This window comes from Prionailurus bengalensis, chromosome E3, assembly GCF_016509475.1.
Source record: "Prionailurus bengalensis isolate Pbe53 chromosome E3, Fcat_Pben_1.1_paternal_pri, whole genome shotgun sequence".
NCBI classification, from domain to species: Eukaryota; Metazoa; Chordata; class Mammalia; order Carnivora; family Felidae; genus Prionailurus; species Prionailurus bengalensis.
In genome coordinates this window covers 28,668,210-28,687,318 of record NC_057357.1, presented here as the reverse complement: position 1 = coordinate 28,687,318, position 19,109 = coordinate 28,668,210, and the positions used below count along the sequence as shown (strand labels likewise).

General features: G+C 47.1%; 1 protein-coding gene across 2 annotated transcripts in view; it reads left to right on the top strand.

Annotated features, from left to right (window-relative positions):
- LOC122471625 (nodal modulator 1) overlaps positions 1-19,109 on the top strand; it is a 56,549-nt gene that overhangs the window by 2,653 nt on the left and 34,787 nt on the right. For both annotated transcript variants that reach the window (XM_043560442.1, XM_043560443.1), the window contains exons 3-11: positions 2,036-2,081; positions 5,445-5,545; positions 6,516-6,622; positions 8,443-8,515; positions 10,920-11,072; positions 11,629-11,766; positions 12,102-12,191; positions 14,759-14,864; positions 15,054-15,204. In XM_043560442.1, the coding sequence (XP_043416377.1) occupies positions 2,036-2,081; positions 5,445-5,545; positions 6,516-6,622; positions 8,443-8,515; positions 10,920-11,072; positions 11,629-11,766; positions 12,102-12,191; positions 14,759-14,864; positions 15,054-15,204 (965 nt within the window). The remainder of the gene's footprint in view (positions 1-2,035; positions 2,082-5,444; positions 5,546-6,515; positions 6,623-8,442; positions 8,516-10,919; positions 11,073-11,628; positions 11,767-12,101; positions 12,192-14,758; positions 14,865-15,053; positions 15,205-19,109) is intronic.

Here is a 19,109-nt window from a genome sequence, read left to right as displayed (position 1 = left end):
GGACATCTGGCGATGTCTAGAGACATTTTTGGTTGTGACACCTGTCTGGTGTTGGGGGAGGGCGTCTTTATCTAGTGAGCAGAGGCCAGAAATGAAGCTGAACCTGCTGCACAGGACAGACCAAACGTCAGCAGTGCCGACATCCAGAAACCCTGATTTAATAGAACTGTTTATTTGCAAGCAGCTTAAAATATTGTTTTAAAAAAACTGTGCAAGTGATACCCAAATTTGTGAGCTTTGTGGGAAACAACAAAATGAGGTCTTTAGAAGTATTTGAAGTAAATTTATCCATTTGCCCCCCGATTTCTCATCCCTCTGTAGTGATGACCACTGGTAATGGTTCTGATGTGTATCCCAAGAGACAGCTTTCTCTGTATTATAATTGTAAAGGGGCGCCTGGGTGGCTCAGTCAGTTACGTGTCTGACTTCGGCTCAGGTCATGATCTTAGACTTCGTGGGTTCGAGCATCACATCAAGCTCTGTGCTGACAGCTCAGAGCTTGGAGCCTGTTTCCGATTCTGTGTCTCCCTCTCTCTCCGCCTCTCCCCACCGTGCTCTCTCTCTTTCTCTCTCAAAAGTAAATAAACATTAAGAAAAAAAAATTTTTATAATTCTAAAGATGCCCACATATGTGCGTGTGTGCACAGACATGTATCCACACCTACTTACACCCCACCCTCGTTACCCTTCCCATTTCAACGTTTTATTTAGAAACGTAGGTTCACAGGAAGTTGCAAAAAATAGTCAGTGTGTACACATAGCTTTGGCTTTGTTTTTTTATATCGGATGGAACTAAACAACAGGAATTATTCTGCAATTTTTGATTTTTTTTTTCCCCTATGGTAACATCTTGGTACACTTTCAACATCAGCCTGTGCAGGTCTACTGATTTATTTTTAATGGCCGCATAGCACATCAGAATCAAATCAAAACTGTCAATTTATGTAACTGTGTCTCTATTGATAGGCGTAGAGGCTTTTCCCAATTTAAAATATTATAACACAACACTATTCTTGAAATTACATCTTTCACCAGAGTATGTAAGGCTGACTTCTATAGGTTGGTCTTAAAATCATTTTTTGTTTGTTTGTTTGTTTTGTTTTTAACTATTCGTATCATTCTCAAGAAAGCAAGGTGTGTGAGTAACATCTAGTTTTAAGAAATGACTTTTGTGGGGCGCCTGGGTGGCGCAGTCGGTTAAGCGTCTGACTTCAGCCAGGTCACGATCTCGCAGTCCGTGAGTTCGAGCCCCACGTCGGGCTCTGGGCTGATGGCTCAGAGCCTGGAGCCTGTTTCCAGTTCTGTGTTTCCCTCTCTCTCTGCCCCTCCCCCATTCACGCTCTGTCTCTCTCTGTCCCCAAAAAAATAAATAAACGTTGAAAAAAAAATTTTTTTAAAAAGAAATGACTTTTGTTCCTAAAGATACACAATGACCCTGGCAACCTTGGGTGTAGGCAGGGTTAATAGGAGACTCCATTAGTCGCATGTTTGGCATCAGAAGACAGCGAGTGGCTGAACATAACGCCTTTAGAACTCTCCCATGGGCGTTAACGTGGTGTCTCGTGATTGGTTGGATGGGGATTTCTGGGCAGCCAGCTTCAGCCCGCCACATCCGAAGGGAACCAGACAGCCCACAGCGACTTAGAAGGACACAATATATATTTGGAATTTCTTTTTCTTTTTTTTTTTTTTAAGTTTATTTATTTATTTTGAGAGAGAGAGAGCGAGAGAGAGAGAGAGAGAGCACGAGTGGGGTAGGGGCAGAGGGAGGGAGAGAGAATTCCGAGCAGGCTCCATGCTGTAAGCACAGAGCCTGATGTGGGGCTCAAACCCATGGACCGTGAGATCATGACCTGAGCTGAGATCAAGAGTTGGACGCTTAACTGCCTGAGCCACCCAGGCGCCCCTATACTTGGAATTTCATTGTAGGTGTGAAAATGCTAGATTAAATGGTAGCCCTGAAGTAAATTAAACTAATTGAAAGGTCATTGGTTTTCATTCCTCTACCTTTTCTCCCCCCCCCCCCCCCTTTTAGGGAGATTTCATTCTGAAGATCGAGCCTCCCCTAGGGTGGAGTTTTGGTAAGTTAACTGAATAGCCAGACATACTCTGTAAAGGATTAGATTGTGTGCTGAATATTAATTTAAATTGTTGGAGTGCGTACACTGTTAAAATATTAAGGATACATTTCTAGTGTGGAACAGGGCTTTTTCCTGTTTGCTACTATATATATATACACTTTTTTATATACTTTTGAGAGACAGAGTACGAGCAGAGGAGGGGCAGAGAAAGAGGGAGACACAGAATCTGAAGCAGGCTCCAGGCTACGAGCTGTCAGCACAGAGCCCGAAGCAAGGCTCGAACCCGTGAACCACGAGATCATGACCTAAACCAAAGTCAGAAGTTTAACTGACTGAGCCATCCAGGCGCCCCCCCACCTGCTTGTTACGTTAGAGTAAATTGGATTTATCTTGGACCTACCTTAAGGTTTTCTGTCATTTCTCTTAAAATAGGCGTCCTTGGGGCGCCTGGGTGGCGCAGTCGGTTAAGCGTCCGACTTCAGCCAGGTCACGATCTCGTGGGAGTTCGAGCCCTGCGTCGGGCTCTGGGCTGATGGCTCGGAGCCTGGAGCCTGTTTCCGATTCTGTGTCTCCCTCTCTCTCTGCCCCTCCCCCGTTCATGCTCTGTCTCTCTCTGTCCCAAAAATAAATAAACGTTGAAAAAAAAATTAAAAAAAATAGGCGTCCTTTCTTGAATCTGCCTCAGGAAGCTCTGCTTTTGTAGTTTCATTCATTAAGTGGCAGCAGAATGACTTCTAGAGGTCAGGAGTGGGGACTTCTTTTCCTGTCTTAGGATGGCTTCTTTCTTAGCCCCCTGGAGCATTTTTAGTGACTTGATTGAAATATTCAACGTCGTGAGATTTCACGTGAAAATCCAGATCTACTTCTCATAAGAGATCACAAGAGGGGCACCTTGGTGGCTCAGTCGGTTGAACGTCTGACTTCACCTCAGGTCATGATCTCAGTTTGTGAGTTCAGGCCCCGTATCAGGCTCTCTGCTGTCAGGCTGTCAGCGCAGAGCCCGCTTCAGATCCTCTGTCCCTTTCTCTCTGCCCCTTCCCCGCTTGTGGTCTCTCAAAAATAAATAAAAACATTAAAAAAAAAAAAGATCACAAGATCTGGCATCCTTGGGCTTTACTGGCTCTGTGACAACCTTGGATAAGTTACTTCCCCCTGGGTTGGTGTCTTCTCGCTAGGGGGTCAGGAAAGGGCTCGCTAGGGGGTCAGGGGAGGGGTTGTAGCTGCCTCATGGCCTGTCTTGGAGATTTAATGGGCTAGTTTGTGTACGTGCTGAGAAAGGCTGGCACATAATTAGTAGGGAATAAATACTTAAAAGCATTATGCACACATACAGACAAAAGCTCAAAACTTTCCTGATGTGTCTGCCTTGTATCAGAGCCGGAGATGTGGAATGGAATGGGGTTGAGATAAGAGAGGGCTCTGCTTTGTCGTGGCTTCCAAGAGTGGATGTGTGTTTATCCCTGTTCTGTAGCTTGGGAAGGGGAGGGCTGGGGTGCTGGTTGGTTCAGGCCATCTTGCTCCTGAGTTAGAGGAGGAAGAATTTAGTCCCTGCCATCGCAAAGGGTAAAGTGCAGCTCACATGGCCGAGAGCTAGTGTGGCTCTGTGAGGAAAGTTCTTTTCCAGTTCATAGCTGGGGGGGACCTGACCTGTGCCTTCCAGAAAGCCGGAGGTGAGGAAACCCAGCATAGGACTAAAGCAGAGGTTGCAGATTCAGCACCCTGTGGGAGTGTTTTGTTTGAGTCCCCTCCCCTCCTGCCAACTGGTTTCTTTCTCTTGACATTGGTAAAGAAGTTCATCTGTATTACCTGTAGCTTTTGCTCTCTCATTTGATTACCGTGTGAATAGAAGGTGATTCACCCCCTTCTGTGAACAGACATATGGGCTGCTGACTTTGGCCACTAAGTATAGTGTCCCTGCTAACGTCCTTGTTCATATCTTTTGGTACACGTTTTAGCATGTTTGCATTTCTGTTGGGTATACCCCAGAAGGGAACTTGCTGGGTGACAGTGCGTTTACATGTGCAGCTGTAGTAGATGTTGTCAAATATCCAAGCAGGTTTGGCAAATTCTGCTCTACCAGCAGTGAGCAAGGTGCCTCGTCGTCTCCCCAGCACTTGATATGGTCACTCTTTTTCATTTTGGCCATGCTGGTGGTAATGTGGTGGTGTCTCATGTTTGCTCCACGGTCAATGAAATAAATGCTTTTTATATGTGTTTATTGGCCATGTTGACAGCCTCTTTTGTGAGGTGTCTGTTTAAGTCTTTTGTGCATTTTTTACTGGCATCTTCTGTGTGTGTGTGTGTGTGTAATTCTTTACCCAAAATTCTCCTGATTTTCCCATTTTTTTCTCTACTTACCATTCTACATTCTTCCTAACCTTTTATTTTTTTTAAGTTTATTTATTTATTTTGAAAGAGAGAACATGTGTGCGGGGGAGGGGCAGAGAGAGACGGAGACAGAATCCCAAGCAGGCCCCATGCCGTCAGCACAGAGCCAGACCTGAGCTGAAGTTGGACACTTACCGACTGAGCCACCCGGGCGCCCCTCTTCCTAACCTTTTAAAAGCTTGAACCCTTGTTATGATGACCTCTTCAGTTTTTTTAGACAAAATCAATTAGTTGCTAATACTGAAAATTCTGGAGATAGCACATAAAAATCCAGGTTTCTGTTTTTTTGTGAGAAAGTTGGCATTTGGTGCAAAGTGAGTAGTGGCTTCTCCTTTTCCATTCACCCTAGGCCCATGTGGCCTGTCTCCCTGCTTGGTTCCTGTGGGCATTGGAGCTTCCCGTCCCGTTTTGCCATGGCTGCACTCACGCACTTGGTCAGGGGACAGTTTGGAGGCAGGCTTTTGCAGGTTGAATTGGGGCTCTGTCACTCACAAGCTCTGTGACTTTGGGGAGGGGGGTCCTTTAACTTTTCCTTGTGTCAGTTTAATAATCAGTTGCAGGTGTTTTTACCCCCCTGCTCATGTAGTTGTGAGGAACACGCGCACTTAGCTCCGTGTCTGGTCCTTAGTAAGCATCCAGGAACTGAAACGATTTGGTGCGTCCTGAATTGTCACTGAGGCTCTGACATACGGCTCAGCCGAAAGACTGTCATCAAAGCATATCATCCTGCACACGCTGTTTCACCCTGGGGTGGGAACCTGGGTGTCCGGGGAAGAGGTCGGGGGGAGACCTTCCTCATACCTCCTGGTACCTTTGGAGTTTTAACCCTGCGCGCGTAGTAAGTGCTCAAAAATAAATGAAAGTTAACTGGTAAGGGGTGTTTTGCCCGGGGAACATTCACCTTACCTCAGCACTAAACTTGCTCTTGTGTCTCGTATCTTGTTTGTTCCCTCCCCTCCCACCTTCACTTCTCAGAGCCAACAAACGTGGAGCTCTACGTGGACGGCGTCAGCGACATCTGCACAAAGGGCGGGGACATCAACTTTGTGTTCACAGGGTTCTCTGTGAATGGAAAGGTTTGGCTCTGGAAGATTGTTCTTTTTAATGGTTGCTCCGTATTATATACTGCGTCTTCTCTTAACCTTCTTTAAATGGGGCGAGTAAGCCCACACGGGACCCATAGGTAGGCTTTGGGAGGGTGGAATTTCATGTACAAGGTAGTGGGTGTTTTTCAGGGTCAGATCTAGGTTCCCTATCATTCTTCCACAAGGGCGCTTGTGAGGGAATGCCAGGCCATTCCCCTGTAAAGGCTGCTGGCGAATAACTGCTAGGGCTGGCCTTTCGTAGGGGTGAGGACAGGAAGAACGGAGGCCCCAGGCCAGGTGGCATCTTGTCCTCACTGAGGGAAACCCAAGCCGGCCCCTTCCAGACAGGATTTGCGTTTGCTTTGGCCCCTCCCCCAGGGGCTGTCTCAGTAAACTGGATTCTCTGAGAGTTTTCTGGGCCCCCCTGGTCGTGTGAATTTAGAGTGCTAACCTGTGCGAATGGCAGCTTCGAGCTCAGATTCTCAGGGGAGTTTTTTTTTTCTCCCTCCATCTGGCACCAAGGTTGACATGTGCAGATTTCTTTGCTGTCCTTTTCTTCCTGGCGAGTTCATTTCTCCTTTACCTTTACACCGAGAGTGAGGCGCTCACCCTTGGATGAGGCGAGGGGGTCCTGGTTTCATGTGTGAATTTCTTGCTGGGGAGGAGGATCATGGATATTGTTTTCTTTCTCTGTAGAGATTGTAGAATAATGGTGTCTGTTTGGCTGATGGTGTCTTAGATTCAGTGAAACAAAGTATTATTTCCCTGTTACTACTCCCTCTCTCAGCCCCTCAGCTCTCCTTGGGAAGGGTCTCCGTGATCTGTCTAATCTTTGTAAAGGAGTCTTGCCCCCAGGAAGGATATAAGCTCCATGAGGGGGGACATGAACGGGCCGGGCAGTTCTGCTGAGTGGAGAGAGCTTTGCACCTGGCTTCAGTCCTGACCTCCTTCTCCTTGCCAGGTTCTCAGCAAAGGGCAGCCCCTGGGCCCTGCAGGAGTTCAGGTGTCTCTGAGAAACACGGGGACCGAAGCGAAGATCCAGTCCACCGTGACCCAGCCTGGTGGAAAGTGAGTTGTGCCCGTGTCATCCTGCCTCACGGAGAGGGGGTGCTGTTACTGGGGCTGGAGGAGCTTCAGGTATAGGGAGTCCTGGGTTTAAATCCTGGTTTGGACTCGTCAGGCAAGTTCAAACCCTTTGTCTGTGAAAGAAGTCATCTGACGTCTCTCCTCCAGCACTGAGGAGATGAGTTAAGGTCTCTACAGTCCCTCCGGCAGTGCCCAGCACGTAGTAGGCCTTCATTTAACAGCTGGGGCTGGCTCTGGAGCCTGAAAACCTGGGTTTGGGTCCTTGTTCTCCCACTTACTGGGTTTGGTCCCAGACAAGTTACTTAATGCCTTTGGGCCTTAGTTTTCTCATTTACAAGTGACCGTGGTGGTGGAGCCCACCTCCCAAGGTTATTAGGAAGATTAAATTAATATTTTTATTTCAAACTGCCCTGTGTGGAATACATGCTTAATCGTGTTAGCTCCATATAGATTTGCTCTATTACGATTTTTAAAAAATCATTTCATCACTATTACATGAAAATTATTTTGTAGTTCGAAGCGACAACTATTTAAATTAACCTTGTTGAGTCAGATTTAAAGCCATTTATTTAATGGATCTATGTCGTCAAGTTGTAAGTGTTAACAGATGTGCCAAGATTAATTCAGAATAGTTCCAACTGATAATTTTGAAAGCATTCAAATCATTACTCCTTCAGTATACAAAACCAACTTAACTGCAAATTAGAAGTTGATAATGAGTCTGTCGGTAAGCTATCCAGTTTCTAAATGAGGGTTGTCGAAATTATTTTTCAGTCTGGGGATAACGTTTACTTCTACTTGATTGAAGCCTGCTGGGGGACGCAGAGCTTCCATTTTCTCTAGACTAGTAGTAGTTTGCTTTTGACCTCTCTGGGAAAAGTGACCTGAACTTGTTGAATCTCATTCCTCTGCACTTATCTAAAACAGTGATCTTAGCCTGCAGAAGTAGAGGTTAAATCTCACTAATTGCAAAATCCAGTAGTCATTTCCATGTTACTGTAGCAAAGTAGCAAAATGACACCACAGGAGAAGAAATTAGGTGGATTTTTGATCGTCCATTTCACTAGAGTTTGCCCTCTCGTCGTCTGGGCTTTGCGCTTTGAAAGGGTTAAATATGTCAGAATCCTGCTGGTGGCCTTCCCAGCCTCATCTCCTGTCACTCTGGGGCTGGTTTGTCTACAGCTACCTAACTGGTCTTTGTCAGCACCTGATTTCATCACAGTAGTTTGTGCAAGAGCCCGGAACGCCTTTTACTCTGTTTGTTTCTGCTAACACGTCTAAACTCTCCGGCACAGGATTCGAAGCTTGCTGTCATTTGCCCTACCAGTGTCATCAGCATCATCTTGTGTTAGCGATGGCCTCAGCCTGTCGGATCTGTTCTCTCTTCTTTACACAGGACTCCTCCCTTCCCCCTTCTGTTCCTTTGGCACCCCTTCCCTTCTCTATGCCTATTCATGCCTAACGCCTCTGTCAAAATGCACTTGCAAGTTCTGTGACTGATCCCTGGCTAAGCCACAGTGACTGGTTCTCAGGTCAGAAATCCTTGGGGTTTAGGAGAAACCTAAAACCTCCTTCCTGTCAGCCCACAGAACACCTGTTTTTATATACAGGAAGTACTCAATAAGTGCTCCCTGATGTGATTTGTACAGTGAAGGATTGAATTTTGTTTATGCTCATTTAACCAGCTAATGGCCAGTTTGTGATAATTCGAACATTATTTTCTAGTGCTTCCAATACTAGTCATAAATTAGTATACTTGGGTTGTTTTGAAAGAAACTTTATTGGCTCTTTGTATGTCTTAGGTTTGCATTTTTTAAAGTTCTTCCTGGAGATTATGAAATTCTTGCAACTCATCCAACCTGGGCATTGAAGGAGGTGAGTATTTCATTTATGTTGATAGCTGTGCCAGCAGTGTTCTGGTTTGGGGACAAACGTACGGATTTCAGTTCAAGGTATGAAATGGGTTTATGGTTTTTCTGGAAGTAGATGAAAAATGACAGTGCTACTGATTGGTTTGGTGGTATTTATAAGATAAAACTCAGTGTAGCAGATGTTGCTTATGTTGCTTTTGGTTTTAGGTGACAGTATTGCCTTCCTTCTGTGAAATAGGTCTGTTATTAACTGTAGCTATTTTAAGCTGAATCAACACCAGAAGGACCCGATTAGATTTATTTGTTGTTCTTTTTCCAGCCTGAAACAGCAATCTATAAATACACTTAACATTTTAGAAACCTGTTGTACGTGTGCCCAAGGAGAATATAAAAGAATGTTTATTGCAATTTTGCTTGTAATAGCAAAATATCGTAAGCAACCTTGATGTCCTTTAGGTGGAGAGTGGTTTCATCACACAGTAGAATTCTGTTGGACGGCAAAAATGAATGAACCAGAGCTACGTAGATCAATAGGAGTACATTTAGAAACATAAAGTTTGGGGCTCCTGGGTGGCTCAGTTTGTTAAGCATCCGACTTCGGCTCAGGTCATGATCTCGCGGTCTGTGAGTTCGAGCCCCGCGTTGGGCTCTGTGCTAACAGCTGAGAGCCTAGAGCCTGCTTTGGATTCTGTGTCTCCCTCCCTCTCTGCCCCTCCCCTGCTCGCTCTCTCTTTCTCTCTCTCTCAAAAATAAACGTTAAAAAAAAAAACATAAAGTAAAAAGAAACATAAAGTTGAGGGAAAACGGCAAGTAGCTGAAGGTAAGGAAACACAGTATTGTTTAGATAGTCGTGACAAACATTCAGGGTACTTCCTATGTAGACAAAGCATGAAGCTGTGCTTGGGAATGGCAGACACCAAGTCCGTGGTGACATTGACATCCATAGAGGGAGGCAGGTGGGGGATTTGGAGGTACGCGAGGGTCCTGAATTTTGTTTCTGCTTTTATTTCTTCGGCTGGTTAGAGTGTATATATAGGTGTTCTTTAGGGTAGTCTTCATATCTTTTTGTTTGATGGAAATCGTTCGTAGTAAAAGATCAAAAAAAGGAAGAAACAGACAAGGTGAACTTTTGTAATCTGTGGAAAAACAAATTGAAGAAAGATCTAAAGGACATTTCATCATGTTAACTTTTATGCTAGTTTTGAGACTGTGTCTCATTTTTTTAAAATTCTTTTTTCTTTAACATTTATTTATTTTTGAGAGACAGACAGAGCCTGAGTGGAGGAGGGGCAGAGAGAGAGAGGGAGACACAGAATCTGAAGCAAGATCCAGGCTCTGAGCTGTCCGCACAGAGCCTGACTCGGGGCTCGAAGCCATGAACCGTCAGATCATGACCTGAGCCGAAGTTGGACGCTTAGCCAACTGAGCCACCCATGTGCCCCGAGACTGTGTGTCATTCTTGCGAAAGAACCGTCAGAATCATTATTTCTGTTTTTATTGAAAAGGTTTTATGCATGTATAACAGATAGTAGGGTTTCACACCTAGACTTCTCTGTATACTGTTCACGCCTGCCAGTTTTCAGGGTTTTAGAAAGGTTTTGTTTAAAACTCATGGCTTAAAAAAAAACAAAAAAACAAAAAAACCACAACTCATGGCTTATACATTCTGATTAGGATAAATTTTAAGGCTTACATTGTTAATTGTATGCATAAAGGAATTTGAGTTTATTAATATAAAATTGTGTTTCAAAGTAGGGCATGCTGCTAAACATCAGGATAATGAGTGCCCTTGGGGGGCAGTGCCTTGGAAATGAGCGTGAGGAGGCTTCTGGGTGCTGGTTCCATTCTGTTGGTGGGTGCTAGTCACAGGGTGTGTTCAGTTTGTGAAAAATCACTGTGCTGTACACCTTCAACGCGTGTGTTTTCTCCGTGTAAACTGTGCTTTGGCAGACAGCTTTAAAAATGCATGCATCTGCACGATTAAATACGGAAAAAAAGGAGAGCGTGCTCATTTAAAAAAATTGGAGTAGATAGAACAGCATGGTAGCAGGAGTGATAACAGAGGTGGACAATTTGGAAGGTGGAAAAATGTGAAAAAGTAAAGTGTTACCATGCCAAGGAAATCATTCTTTTGAGCGCAATAGAGAGATAGAGAGCAAGTAGGGAAGGGGCAGAGAGAGAGGGAGACAGAGAATCCCAACCAGCTCCGTGCTGTCAGCACAGAGCCTGAGGCGGGGCTCAGACTCACGAACTGTGAGATCACGACCTGAGCCGAAACCAGGAGTCCAGAGGCTTAACTGGCTGGGCCACCAGGTGCCCCCTGTTACTGTTTTAGCTGAAGCACGTCTTCCTGTTGTTGAACATCCTGAGGGGTTGTTGCTTGGGAAGGTAAACTCCCCTCTTCATAGGCGAGCACCACCGTGCGGGTGACCAATTCCAACGCCCACGCTGCCAGCCCCCTCATCGTAGCCGGCTACAATGTGTCTGGGTCAGTCCGCAGCGACGGGGAGCCTATGAAAGGGGTGAAGTTCCTTCTCTTCTCATCTGTAGTATCCAAAGAGGTAAGTAAAGAAAAGTGGAGAACAGACAAACTTGTGGGCGGGGCTGCGGGTTTACAGACCAAGAACACACTGCTGAAAATGTAGCTCAAGGTGGGTGTATTGTTTCAACGTTTTAGAACACTGTGTTTCTCGGTTGACTCCCGAGAAGCTGAGTGGCTTTGATAGGAGTGGACTATGTCAGAAAGTGCACAGGCCCTGAAACCAGTCCGACCCAGGTGCAGACCAGTCCCCACCCTGCCTCTTGCTGGCTGTGTGGGCCGGCCACTTCGTCTTCCTGCGCTCCATTTTCTTGTTGAGAGTGGTGACCCGTCATAGATGAAGACAGTCACGTCATTTTTTTCCAAGGAGACTGTGCCAATTTTTAACTTCTCACCTTGAGTGTAAAAAAGTCCGTGTTCCTTTTATCTCCAGTACTATGCCCTGGATTTCAGAAATACGTATCTCGTGACATAAAACTTAGAAAAATTTTCCAATAGCATGGCCATTTGCTGATGATCAGAGCACATAAGTGGAAAAGGAAGTCATTTTCACCCTCCCTCCCCCCCCCTTGGCACAGGATGTCCTGGGCTGCAACATCTCACCAGTGCCCGGCTTCCAGCCCCAAGACGAGAGTCTGGTGTATTTGTGCTTTGTGGTCTCCAAAGAAGATGGCTCCTTCTCCTTCTATTCCTTGCCAAGTGGGGACTACACTGTGGTGAGTGGAGGAGATTTGCGCCTGTGAATGTATGGGACTCTTACAACGCAGCAAGAATCAATGCCATTTGGGTGTTAAAAGGAATAAATGATTGACCTGCAGTTTCATGACCATTTTATGTAGTGTAATTATTTAAGATGAGATTCTGATCCTTTGGTAATAAATAGCTGGAAAAAGTTTGGGCCTTCCTCTTTTAAGATCGGCAACAGGATTAATATTTTGTCTCTCAGCTCGCCTCAAACCCCTTGTCATTTGTGGCCTGTTGGGTCAGTTATTAATATTGATGGTTGAATCTTGTTGTTGGCCCTTGGTAATGAACAGACCCTTCCTTCTAGATCCCCTTCTATAGAGGAGAGAGGATCACCTTTGATGTTGCTCCTTCTAGACGTGACTTTACAGTGGAACACGACAGCCTGAAAATTGAGGTAAGACCTGCCTGCCGTCTGGAGGGACAGGTGTCCAAGTTGCCCACCCTGGGCACAGGCGTTGCAAACGTGTTTAAGAATAAACAGCCAGTATTGTATCTGTAAGGGCTAGGCTGCTGGGAAAAACAGAATCTTGTGCTCTGTTCCAGTTCAGCCTGGGATCCACTCTCAGTAATTTCCTCATCTGAGAAAATTGGAGCCTGAGTTCTAGCTACTTTGTGCCATGAGATGTATTTAGTGCGTGCCAGTGCCAGACGATTAAGGTACTGTCACAGGGGTGGGCGTACAGTGGGGACCTAACGAGACACAAAATTCTGTTCTTTCAGACGTCAGTGGCTCCGATAGGTAAATTCACTAGTGTATCAGAAGGTGATAAGTGTTGTGTAGAAGAACGAAGCAAGGAAGGAGGTGACACACTGAGACGGGTTGGGGTCTTCCAGGGTGCCCTTGGAAGTCCTCACCGTGAGGGTGGTGTTTGAGCAACAACCTGAGGGGAAAGAGGCAGGGTGGGAAGTGTTTGAGATGGAGGGAGTGGCAGGTGCAAAGGTCCTCAGGCCGAAGTGTGCCTAGAGGGTTTGAGGAACCCCAAGGAGGCCGGGGTGGCTGGGATGGAGGGCGTGGGGAAGGGAGAGACGACGGGGCAGATAGCACAGGACCTGGTGGGCCACTGAGGTTCTGAGCAGAGGGGAGGTGTGATTCCTCAGGCTGTCATGTTGAGGAGAGGTTGCAAGGGGCAAGGTGGAAGTGAGGGAGGGGTTAGTTAGGAGGCTGTGGCCATGAAGCAGGTGGGAGCTGAGAGTGTGGGCTGCAGGGAGGGGGTGAGTGAGAGGTGACAAACTCCCTAGATCCTAAAATAGGTGGTAAATGTGTTTTCCATCACATTTTATCTTTAATTACAGAAGTAGATAATGGTTACTGTAGAAAATTTGCTAGATAGAGCAGATCCCCAAAGAAAATAGTAGTCTCCAAAAACGGACCTCCCAGTGTTACAGTTATTGAAAAAATTAGATTTTAATCACTTTCTTTTAATGTTACATTTGAAAGTACTATGTTAAAGTAGCTTAAATTGGTAGGAGCTAGCTTTTAGGTCACATGCTCAGTGGGGTTCTGACTGCTTTTTAAGATTCTGTAAAGCACTTGACTGTTTTGTGCACGCCGGAGTAGGCAGGGGGTGAGGAGATGTCCTTGCTTTTGCTTCAGGGGGCTGGCAGAGAAGGATGGGGCAGGTGAGCGGGGAAGGACATTCCCAGATCTCAACCAAATGCAAGTTTTTGAACACATGAATAAAATTTCAGGGTGCGGCCTGTGAGCTGCATGAGGTCAGGAGCCATCAGAGCGTCATTCTTTATTCCTACTGTGATTTAGTGCCTGGCACATAGTAGGTGTCTCATACAAGTAGCTGTTGGGTGAATATAGGGATCAGTATGTGGATAAACCACATCTTGTTGGAAGGCTCAAGAGGGGCTTCCTGAATTTTAAAAAAGCCATTTTATTTGAAATTCTCTCAAACGCTCTTTTATGTATGCATGCATGCGTGCCTTCATTCATTCAGGAGTGATTTATTGAGTGCCTACTGTATACCAGCTAAGAAAAGGTCCCTATGTTCATGGAGCTTGCATTCAATAAGAGGTGGACAAACAAAAAGAAATCAAACAAGGTCACTTTAGATAGTGGTAAAAATCTGACGAAGCTAATAAAACAGTTTAGCGTGGTAGATGGTGACCGGCCCTGGCAGGAGGCAGGGCCCCTGAGATGGGATGGACCGTCAGGTATGGCCTCTTGGACAGAGGTGCTAATGGTTTGAGCCCAAACCTGAGTGGTGAGAAGGAGAGGCCTCCGCCCCGATCTCCACGTGTGGGAAAGAGTGATCCAGGCCGAGAGAGCAGCTGGTGTAACAGGCCCATGTGAGGCATGCCTGCCGTGCCCAAATGTGGTCAGCTTGAGGCCCCAGAGATCAGGGGGGCTGGAACAGAGCGACTCCAGGGAGAGCAAAGCCATGGCACTCATGAGCGGGGGCACAGACATGTGTAAACCAAGCATGGGGTATGGCAAATGAGGAAGGTGGCCCAGGTGGAGGCAACAAGGCCATGAATCCGGGTTGTGGTAGGAAGAGACTGGCGGGGGTGGGATGCAGAGAACAGATAGGTGTCGGAGTGTGGGGAGGGGTCTCAGGTACGCTGGGGCTCGAGGTTGGGAGACTGGAGGGTGGTGCGGTTCAGCGGAACAGGGGGCATTTGGAGGGGAGGAGGCAGCTGGGAGCAAGGGTGGGGGGCTCTCTCAAGTTTGACTCCGTGAGCTTTAACTGGAGGAGTAAACTTCTAGATCTCTGTCATCCAGTTATTTGACAGACATCAACGTGTTGGGAATGTCAGAAAGCAGGTGGACCCCAGGGAAAGCGCAGCGGTGTGGGAGCAGCGTGAGTTGGGGGGCCGGGAGGGGCCTGGCTGGCACACGGGGCTCCCACATGGGCGGCTGGGCTGAGCGGTGGCATCGCTGACTGGTGGCGTGAGTGAACCAGGGAGGCTCTTGCGCTCAGGCACCTGCAGACCTTGTTCTTCATCTTCCAGCCCGTGTTCCACGTCATGGGATTCTCAGTCACCGGGAGGGTCTTGAATGGACCCGAAGGAGAAGGTGTTCCGGAGGCAGTGGTCACTCTGAATAACCAGATCAAAGGTCAGCAGATGCGTTGGCCCCCGGGACTGTTTGCCAGGGCTGGTTTTTGGTCACAGAGAGAAATGGAAAGGAAACCATCTTAAAGACTGTGAAAACATGCCAGCTTTTTGTCTCAAGCATTCTCGTGTAGACGGAGCGGACATACGGTTGTTTTTGGCTCATCTTCTTTTGCATGTTCTTGTTTTATAGTCAAAACAAAAGCCGATGGCTCATTCCGCCTGGAGAACATCACGACTGGGACATACACCATCCATGCTCAGAAAGAGCACCTCTACTTTGAAACTGTCACCATCAAAATTGCGCCTAACACACCTCAGCTGGCTGACATCATTGCAACAGGGTAAGGTCATTGTGTTTGTTTTTGGAAGTACCAGCGTGGACGTTCGCAGCCACGGGAGAACAGAATTACCTTTGATCTGACTGTGTGTTTCTGCCAAGGATCCACATTGGGTTTTAGACACCTGCGAGAAATCCAGGCTGGCATTCTTAGATTAGTGCTGGGCCGGCTGGGGGGCTCAGCCAGTTGAGCGTCTGACTCTTGATGTTGGCTCAGGTCATGATCCTGGGGTCATGGGATCGAGCCCCGCATGGGGTTTCGTGCTGAGCCTGGAGCCTGCTTGGGATTCTCTGTCTCTGCCCTGCTCCCCCACTCTCTGCTGTCTCTAAAATAAAATGAAAAAAAAAAAAAAATCCAAAAAGGTTAGTGCTAAGTTTTATAAACTAAAGGTACTTCTATGTAGATACTTAAGGAAAATTGTTTTGCTTCGAAGTTAAAATGGGTCTAAGTTAGAAGAAGATCTCTCATGTCTGACTCCACATCTCCAAGACCTTCCATGGCTTAACTCTTGAGGACTTTGGAAGATAGTACAGTTGCTTGGGAAAAGTTTGTCATAAGATGCTTCTGGTCGCTGTCAGAGTTCTTCCTCCTTTGTTGTACCTACCGTGAGCACGTGAGGGGACATCCACTGGTTGAATTTGTGCAGTTCTATCCTGTAGTGATGCACCGTAGTACAGAGAACCCTGGAGTCAGACATTGGGTCCTTGTCTCCCCTGCGTGGAATGTCTAGCCTGGGCTGCCACCATCTGTGTCTGAGACAGCAGCAGTGCTCACTGAACTGTGGCTTGAACGGAGTGGGGCAGGGTCTCCCAGGGGAGAGGCAACGCGAGCAAAGGTTTGGTGTGTCTGGGCAGGACAAGGAGAGTGACGAGGCCGGAGGGGCAGATCTCAGAGGACGTCTTCACACTCCCACTGGAAGAACAGGGTTTTCTCTACCAGGGGTCTGGTGGCCAGTGATCGATTTTGAGCATGGAGGGTGACACGGGTTAGGTTTCCATGTTCACTGAGGCACTCCAGCGGCCATGGTGGAGGGTGGCTGTGAAGGGGACAAGACTGGGGCACAGGTGGCGTGAAAACAGACTGCTGAGGCCTCACCTTACAGGGAAATCAGGGACAGGTTGGAAAAGTACTTAGGGGTTCACGGTTTGAGAAGCAGGATGGCTGTGGGCAGGGCAGAGGAACCCCTCAGGTGACAAGGGTTCAGTCGTGGCCTCTGGATCTGTAGGACCACTAGGTGGAGCTCTTCACTAGGTGCCCGGATAGATGGTAATTCGGGGAGACGGGGCCAGGCGGCCGCCAGCAACTTAGATGTGTAAGAGCAGGTAACAGTAGACCAAAAATGGAACGCTGGCGTTTGAGGGGAGGCCTCGGGAAGATCCAGGCAACGGGGTTTAAGTATGCGGTGGTACCTGACGGTCAGGGAGGCCCCAGAGCTGAGCCCTGAAAGCACAGTGCATTGGCTTGGTCACTGAGGAGGCCACGGTGACATTTTCTGTAGACAGGTGGGGGTCAAAGTCAGAGGTTCTGTGGCCACTGGGAGACAAGGAAGTACATCGCCAGTGGAACCCGGTACTTCTGTCCCTATTGCGCTAGAACTCAGAAAATCATTTTGGATTCACGCCCTTCCTCCTTTTCTTTCATAAACATTTTTGGGCAACTACTCGGGGTGAGACCCTGTGATAAAGGCTGGGTGTGTAACAGTGAACCAAACTAGCAAGACGGAGATGGGGCTTTCATCTTCCTGGGGAGACAGGCTCGAGCTGAGTAACTTGTGGTAGTAAGTTCTAGTAGGTGTGCAGGGAAGGGGGCCGGGGCCCAGAGAGATCCCTCACTGGGTCACTGAGACCCGGGGGGACTAACAGTTAGCTAAGTGAGGCTTCCCAGACAGCAGGAACGGTGTGTTCCAAGGCCCAGAGGGGTGGGAGAGGAGCCTTCTGGAAGGTGGCCAGCGTGGCTGGAGGCAGCTGGCGAGGTTAGAGAGCCTGTAGTAGGCTGTGGAGGTGGGCTCTTCTCCCCACCCGTGATGGGAAGCTGTTGAAGCGTTTTCGGCAAGGAAGCAGTATAGATCAGGGCATTTAGAATAGATGTTTTTTCTCCTGCTCTGGCCGCTCTGTGGAAGAGGGATGGCAGGGAACCCAGAGTATCCATGGAGGGACTCGACAGGAAACGGTGACAGTTGTCTGGAGGGGATAGGGTGGTGGCAGGTCCAGGGTACCGGCAGGGGAGGACAGGAAGTAGATGCCTTTGACAGATAATGTGGGGAGGGGGTCGGCAGACTGGTGCTGTCGGGGTCCCAGATTTCTTTTTTGAGCAACTGTGTAGATGGAGGACGTGCCGTTCACGGAGATGGGGGATGATACTTGTATTTATTTTTTTCTTTAAAGTGGATTATTTGGGATGAAAGAGAGAAAAACGACATTTGTCGAGCATCTTTCGAAAAACTCATTTTCCTTTTGGGCTAAAATAACACATTTGCCCTTTAATTCATTCATGTATCTTATTTAAAAAACAATTCCCAATTTATTTGAGAAGGAAACGCCTTGGCTTCTGTCCAAGTGACTATGAGAATATAATTATCTTGTAATGCATCAAAATCATCAGTTTCTGAATAAACGTATTCACCTCTGATGAATTTGTTGACACAAATCAATTTTTGAGGGCTTCAGTGTAACACAACACTGTCCTATTTAGCTTTTTTTTTTTTTTAGTTTAGTTTTTTTAAACTAAAGCCAATGTGCATTTGAAGTTTGGGGTAACTGGATAGTTATCTTTGAGACTATGAGCTAAAACAGGTGGGATGGGTAAAATATTTAAAACTTTGAGAGACAGAGAGGTTCAATTTAGAACAAAAAAGTGACGTTACCCATGACACGTATATAAATTAAGACATCATGAAAGAACAACTCACCAATTCGGGCGCCTGGGTGGCCCAGTAGGTAGGCATCCACCTCTTTGGTTTCAGCTCGGGTCACAATCTCACAGTTCATGGGATCGAGCCCCCTTGTTGGGCTCCTTGCTGGCAGTGTGGAGCCTGCTTGGGATTCTGTCTGTCCTCTCTCTGCCCCTCCCCCTGCTCGTGCTCTTGCTTGCATGCACGCTGTCTCTGTCATAATAAATAAACACTGGGGCGCCTGGGTGGCGCAGTCGGTTGAGCGTCCGACTTCAGCCAGGTCACGATCTCGCGGTCCAGGAGTTCGAGCCCTGCGTCGGGCTCTGGGCTGATGGCTCAGAGCCTGGAGCCTGTTTCCGATTCTGTGTCTCCCTCTCTCTCTGCCCCTCCCCCATTCATGCTCTGTCTCTCTCTGTCCCAAAAATAAATGAACGGTGAAAAAAAAAAAATTAAAAATAAATAAATAAATAAATAAACACTAATAAAAGGAAGAAAATAGCTCACCCATATCCCCTTCCTGCCCTTTTACTCTCAAAGTGCCCAGTTGGGGAGAGTGAGAACCAAAATGTGTGCCTTTAACTCTAGATCAGAGGCCTGCACACTTCCTGTGTAAAGGGCCAGAGAATAAATATGGTGGGCTTCACGGGCCATATGGCCTCTGTGACAAAACCCACCATGGCCAATTCATGAATGACTGGCGTGGCTGTGTCCCAGTTAATCTTTATTTAGCACACTGAAATTGGAGGTTCGTATGATTTTTGTGGGTCAAACTATTCTTTTGATTTTTCCGCCTCTCTTTTAACCCTTCAGAAGTATGAAAGTAAAAGTGTGAACACCCTTCTTAGCCCACCGTCCATCCAGAAACAGGCAGCTGACTGGATTTGGCACGTGGGCCCCTGCTCTAGATTGTGAGCTCATGTGGCAGGCTGGTCACTTCACTCTGCAGACACAACTGGCTTGTCACCGTTCTTAGACCGCACACACGGCTTCCTGCTGTGCTGTTTTCTGCCATTTTTTA